This window comes from Anarrhichthys ocellatus, unplaced genomic scaffold (genome assembly GCF_004355925.1).
Source record: "Anarrhichthys ocellatus isolate YVR2014 unplaced genomic scaffold, GSC_Weel_1.0 scaffold40, whole genome shotgun sequence".
Classification (NCBI taxonomy): domain Eukaryota; kingdom Metazoa; phylum Chordata; class Actinopteri; order Perciformes; family Anarhichadidae; genus Anarrhichthys; species Anarrhichthys ocellatus.
The window spans coordinates 1,690,409-1,697,376 of record NW_022280070.1 but is presented as its reverse complement, the minus strand read 5'-3'; the positions used below and the strand labels follow the sequence as shown (position 1 = coordinate 1,697,376).

The following is a 6,968-nucleotide window of genomic DNA, read 5'->3' as shown; positions in this document are numbered from 1 at the left end:
CCCCCCCCCCCCCCCCCCCCCCAAGAGTGAGACCTAGCTCGCCGGGGGAGCAGAAAACACATCGCAGGATAAGCAGCGTGCTGTGCCGTTTGTTTTCACCTTGAGGGAATGGAAAGAGGGATGATGGATGTTATGAATGCTGCTGCTGCTCTGTGTGTGTTTTGTGTCAGCGAGGTGTGAGTGTGAAGAACACTAAAGCTGGTGGTCCCCTTCACTTCCCCTTCAGTCCCTCCCTTCCTCTCCTCTCCATCCTCACCTGGTCCATGATTTCAGCGAGCCTCCTCCCTCCTCCTGTTCCCTGTCATGGCACGAGATAGCCGGCTGTCTGCCTTGTTCCTTCTTTTTCTTCTTCTTCTTCTTTTCCTTGTTCAGTATTCCCAACAGCAATCCAATCGTGCTCTCCTCACACAGGCGAGGCAGCCTGGCCGCCAAGGGCTGCGCCTCCCCACAGAGGCATGGCTCTGCCTTTCCTTGTGTCTCTGAGAGTGACACCCAACCAAACACTCCTGTCTTGTCCTTTTCTCCGTCTCCTCTCCTTCTCCTGCTGCTCCGGGTGTAGGAGGTTGGAGGGCAAACAGGGTGTGCGTGGGATCCTCGCCTCTCTCCTTGATAACCACGCAGAGTGAAGAGTCCCGCTCTCCGTTTTCGTTCTGAAGCTCTTGCACTCGTTCCCTGTGTGAGCTGTCGCCTCGCCTCCCCTCCCTCCCTCTCTGTATCCATTTCCCTCCCCTCTATCCATCTCCCCTCCCCCTCCTGCTGCACCCGAAGAGAGCCAGAGCGAGCAAATGAGAGAGAAGGAGCGAGGCAGAGAGGAGGGCGGAGGGCTGAGATTGGCTACCGGAGGGGATCATGTGACTCCCGGTGGAGGACTGAGGGACCCTCAACCAGCTGTCCAGCTCATGCTTCCCTGAAAAACTCTGTTGCCATTGACAACAGCTGCCGTGCAACACACCAACCACAGAACCCCAGACACAAAGCCATTGGCTGGCGGGATTCGTGGCCCCCGCCCCCTTTTTTTTGGGGGGGGAGCATGTTGGGACGTGTAGTCCGACCTGTAGTGTAAGAGCACATATCCCTGTGCCTCTGGGAGGAATGTTTCCCCCCCTGAGCTCGCCTCTTTGCTGAAATGTTAATGCATCAGAGCAACATTGGCTGCCCTCCAGAGTGAAACAGAAGGACAGCAGGTCGTATCATTAGCATTAAAACTCTGGCATGAACTTGTATAAAAACACACATGAGTGGAGGAAAGACCTCGAGGCCCGGGCATTCTTGGTCAGCCAGGAAAAAGACATCCTCTGTCGCTTTCCTCTCGGCCAGTGCGGCGGGAAACTCCCTCCCCACAACAACAGGAACTCCACCACTGAAGGCCATTGCTAAGCACATATAACCCCCCACTCTTCCCTCCCTCTCTCCTTTCTTTCACTGCCTCCTTTTTCTTTATTTGCTCTGTCTCTATCCTCTCCAGGCCACCACCCCTCGCCTCTCCATCTATTGTATTATTACACTCAATCGCTCGCCGCTCTCTCCTCCCACAACTCCATCTCATTGGCATCCGGAAAAAGGTTGCAAGAGGTTACAGGTGACACAGAGAGGAGACGTTGTTACAAACTAGCATCAAGAGCCACACGTAGTGTAGCAACTAATCCAAAGGAGAAACAAAATCCACAGTGGGATATTCTTAAGGACTGACACAAACCTGATATGTGTTGTTTATGTGTTAGATATGACGTTTTTTCGACCTTTAAATTCTGCACTGAAAACATCTGGCAGCGTTGTCACGTTGTATACATTTTTACCAGCGTCATGCCATCATCCCAAGGAGAAAGGAAAACACAAGCAGATTACAGAATGCTCAGAAATGCCAGCAGCTGCAGCAGTGCCAGGGTGATTTGACCTTATAGAGCAATCATAAACACTTTACAAATGTCCCGTATTACGGCATCTACCCAGAAATACTGCTCATGGGGAAACCCAAGGCCCCCGCAGCTGGAAAACAAAAGAGCACCTGTTCTGGTTTATTTTGATTCAATGGGACGCATAACATAGCTGTGACATGATCTGATTTGGTATTTAGGAGCGGTGTGACAGGCCGGTAGAGTGAAGGGGAGGAATGAGGGTCAGGAATGCAGGACAAGAAGTTCATGCAACATGCAGAGCTGCAAACAACCAAACAAACCTTGCCCTACTTTCTACAGTCCAGCTTCAGTGCATCCTTTGCTTTCCTCAACACACTCTACTGTAGACTGCTGCAGCTTCATTTGATCTGAGCCAAAGATGCTGTTTGAAGTGAGATGACTGCATGTGTGTGTGAGTGTGTAGACTATGTGTGTGTGTGTGTGTGTGTGTGTGTGTGCTCTCAGACAGAACAGCGGGTGTATTGTAATGCTGTGTGTGAGTGGTAGATTATACTATCAGTAGAGGAATTCCGATTATTTCCCACAGTGGGTCTGTCTGCACACATGTGGGAGAAACTTTAGCTAAGTGTTCAGAGGAGGATTGCAACACTGCGAGGTGAGGCGCGCGCGCGCACACACACGCACGCGCGCACGCACACACACACACTAAAGCATGGAAAATATGCATGTGTGCTTTCTAGCTGAGAGTCGATGAGAAGGCTGGTACCACTCTCATGTCTGTATGCTGAATATGAAGCTAAAGCTAGCAGCTGGTTAGCTTAGCTTAGCATAGAGACCAGAAACAGAGGGAAACAGCTAGCCTGGCTTAGTCCAAAAGTGACAAAATGCACCTACCAGCACCACTAAACCTCACTTATTGACATGCTACATTCTGTTTGTTTAATTTGTCTGGCTAGCTTTATCCCCTCGTTTCCAGACTGCGCTAAATTAAGCTAAACTAAGTTAAGCTAAGTTAAGCTAACCAGCTGTCTGGTAAGTGTTTGGTATTTGTACTTACCAAAATGTGGAACTATTTCTTCCATGGGGGAATGTAGTGGGTTTTTAGAATATGTTCATGGAAAGCATGTTTTTAAAGGTTAAAAAGATTAAGATCACTTAAAGTAATGCAAAAAAAATCTCAAAATATGTAACTAAAGAAGCTGACCTGTCACCTTGGAGAGTCATTGGAGAGCAAGATGAGGAAGACAGCAATCCTTCATCTGTTAAAGAAATGACAAATTAGAAATGAATCTTGTTTTCAAGCCACAAAAGAACCGAGTTCCAGTCGCTACGATATCAGGTCTCTGTGACAATCACACCACAAGAACAAGTCCTGAAGAGATAGATTTTATAATGTTTGACTTGTCTGACGTGTTTCACTCACAAATACGTTTTATGTTACGTTTTCCAAAATATAATAATTTATTCAAATACACTGTAAAACAAGAAGAAATAAGTTAGTTGTATAAAAACATCAATAACACATTCATATGCCTTAAACTAAGGGCTAACATTTGCTGAATTAGTGCATTTAAAGCCATTCAAACGTAACAAATCTGCTGATTTTCATCAACTGTGACTGTTAAATTGAAATCACCTGTTCTTTCCATGGTTAGACTGCCATCAGCTGATTCTCCACAGCCTTATGTAGGTGAACAGCACCATCTGCAGGACAGCATGTGCTCACACCACCGTGCCAAATGTGCTTAAACCGACAGGAAACATTGAGCAGGATGCGTAAATCTTTAAAACAGGACATTGTGAGTCCTCCTTCACAAACATGCATCAGACAGAGTTTAATGAGATTATGTCCCATGAAGGAATATATTTGTTGTGACGGGAGGAACTTATAGTCCTCATTGCACTGCAGATCTCCCGCTCCATCAAGGTCAATGACTCTAATTTATATACCACCGGACTACAGCAGCACACAGTCCTGAATAATATAGTTCAGGATATAATAATATAATAATACTGTTCCATAATACACCTCAGCATGGAGGCAATGTAGCAGTAGGCCGTAGAAATCTAATAATCCATGAAGTACAATAGACATTATTTTGATAAGAATAGTCTCATGAGCTGTCCACACCAAATATAAAAGCTTATTTTCAAAGTAATATTTGCGTAATGTCCCTGTTTTGGGCCAGCCAGGGATCTTTGATGGAAGTCATACTCTTCTGTCTCCCAGTATTATATCCCTTGTCACTTTCCAATTATGTAAATAAATATATATACTAAGATATAGATCACACAGACATTAGGAATGATGAGAGCATTAAAGGTCAGCAATGCTCTGTGCAGCAGAAATAAATGATTACGGATGTCGGAAAAAAATTAAAATAATATAGTGTTGAAATGACGAGAAAGCAAACTGGGTTTACCGAAATCATCTTTATTAGACATGTCATGTGAAATACTGTCATTAACCTCAGTAAATCACCAGTGCATCAGTAAACTTAACATCATCGATACCACATGACACATAATAGATATGTTTGGTGGTAAAACTGAGAGGAGCACACGGTTGATGCATTTCTGAAATGACATCATTGCTCCCCGTAGACGTCATTTTGCAGCCAACGTAATAAACAGAAACAGACAAACATGGTTAATGTACAGAACACTGAGTCATATGAGTGAAACATTCCCCTTGGCTTGAACCTGACAGAGAATCTTGATAGTAGTGAGGAGAAGAACATATTGGCAGCACGTGAATAAAGTAACACTGACGTGAAGGCTGACTCAACCAAGGCAAAAACACAGGAGGGTTGGCCACAAAATCGTAAGGATGATACGGTCAAAACTAAACATAACACGTTACAGTCGGAGCCAAAAAAAAAAAAAAATCAGCTCACAGTGTTGCTAGAAAGGCAAATTCTACACCTTGTATTACGCTCAACACTACGAGACCGTCCTGCATCCATGGATGTATAGGACTTGTGCAGAGGTAACATGTCTCCTCCTTTAAAGAGAAGCATGCACAACCTTCAGTAGCATAGATAATACACTGGTTAGACTGATTGCAAATAAGTGGGAGCAGTGACATTTTGTAGGAGGACCCTGACCCAATAAAGGAGGAGGAGAAGTGGGGGCTTCCACTTCTTGTCCAGTTGTTTATCTCAGCTGCATTGCCCTGCCCCTCCTACAGGAGAGCTCCGAATGAGGAACCCATCGTGTCTTGACCCGGCTCCTCTCCCTGAAACAGATGGCAGCTGGCATCAAACATGTACAGTTTATCAAGGATAAGTAATCGTATTAGCTCAGTCAAGTGAAATAGTGCGATCATTTCACACTATTACAGACTGCAGCCTACATAAATGGAAAGCTACACAGACATTTGCAAGTAAAATCCTCCCTGTAGTGTAAAATAGCACATTTATAATGTGCAATGAAACACTCCCTTACCATTGTCCATGATGGAAACCAGGGATGCAGGACAGGGGAAAACACACACATCCCGTGATCGCCTGTGCAGCAACCGTTTGTGTGGCCGAGCAGGACGCTTCATCATCATCATCATCATCATCATCACAGCAGGTAGATGATGTAGGAGAGGAAGACGAGGCCAACGATGGCGAAAAACATCAACATCAAAACGTCCACCATGATGGAAACAGTGTCAGAGATGGACGCTGTGGACGCGAGAAGGACACGCAGCTAAAACGCAGCACTGCCTCCGGTGCAGGAGATCGGCCGAGATCGGAAGCGTTCGGAGGAAGCGAGAATCAGCTCGTGGATGTATAAATGAAACCCCGCCCCCCTGCCTAAAATAAGGAAAAGAAGATACGGCGAATGAGGGTTTTATTTTTTTACCTCGTGTTTTGGGCTTTCAGGCTTGATTTTCACGACAAGCTGCAAACCTAATAAACCCACAACAGTAATAATTACGTTTTGTTTGGGTGCCGAAAAGTGTCATTGTTAAGGGCGATACACAAACAGGAAGTATGACCTGACAGGCTAACGTCCGGGTAAAAATGCCCCACTGGCTGGATGGTGATTTCCTCCATTGTCAACAATGACAATGGAGCTGATGTCACGTTCTACTTATAACGCCATCACAGAGCAACCTAATTTACACACACAGCACACAGTGCCATTTAAAAAAACTAACTCAGTTTATTAAGCTCAAACTAATGTCCTGCAATAACTCTTCCCCTCATGTACTGTATTCATTGGTTTGTAGAAGCTCAAACTACATCCTTCAAAATGACCATTAAGTTTCATGTAAAACTGAACATCGTGCATTTTCATGAAGGTATGATTCATTGCAGGGCTGTTGCATTGTACCGCAAACGTTTTAGCTCGGTGTACCTAATAAACTGGCAACTGAATCTTGCATAATCTCAAATCAGCCTCACTATATTATCCCCCCCCCCCCCCCAATATTGTTCTTCAAGTGATTCACATATTGAATGAATACATGAACACGAGAGAGAAGAAATAGAATACTTCTATCAGAACCACTAATATCTACTGTGGTTCTGCATTATGATCTCATCTCGAGTCCTGGTCTTTTAGTGATTCCCTTTTATTGTAGTTTATATTGTGTTCACAAGGTGCATACTCCTTACAACTTCCTTTACATCTGTCCCGCTCTGCTGCTGCACACAAGACATATAGCACAAACAACAATCTGAGAAAAAAAAAAATGACATTTTATTGAATCTTCAGAATCATAAGTACAATTTGAAGTGTTGTAACAGGGCAACAGGAGATGATATCAGGTCCTTAATTCGGAGTAGGTATTCAGAATGAGTTTTGAATACACGGGTATGTCAATGTGCATAATGGTATCTTTATTTATTTTAAAAAAACAACAAAATGATACAAAAAACAAAAACAATTTAAGGTGGAATGCACAAAACCGGTCTGAATGCTAAACCTGATTGTGGATTACATGATTTCACTCTGCGAGGTCTACAGTATATAACCAGTATCATAGAAGCAGGGAATGATTCATCAGAAGCGCGGGAGCCTACAATGAAGGCTGAAGGAGAGAGGGATCTCAGCAGGCGGGTGGACAGGATACTAGACAGAAACTGAATGGAAACGGGGGGGGGGGGGGGGGGG

General features: G+C 44.6%; 1 protein-coding gene and 1 long non-coding RNA gene across 2 annotated transcripts in view; both read right to left on the bottom strand.

The window, feature by feature from the left end:
- Nucleotides 1-671, bottom strand: part of arhgap23a (Rho GTPase activating protein 23a) — a 62,070-nt gene extending 61,399 nt beyond the window's left edge. The window contains exon 1 of the mRNA XM_031868046.1: nucleotides 257-671. Coding sequence (XP_031723906.1) covers nucleotides 257-265 — 9 coding nt within the window. The 5' untranslated portion in view covers nucleotides 266-671. The remainder of the gene's footprint in view (nucleotides 1-256) is intronic.
- A 3,599-nt stretch (nucleotides 672-4,270) lies between these two features.
- On the bottom strand, nucleotides 4,271-6,962 carry LOC116394579 (uncharacterized). The gene is made up of 2 exons (XR_004213470.1): nucleotides 5,304-6,962; nucleotides 4,271-5,094 (listed from the first exon to the last, which is right to left on the bottom strand). It is a non-coding gene; the product is annotated as an uncharacterized LOC116394579 (long non-coding RNA).
- Nucleotides 6,963-6,968: the final 6 nt, after the last annotated feature.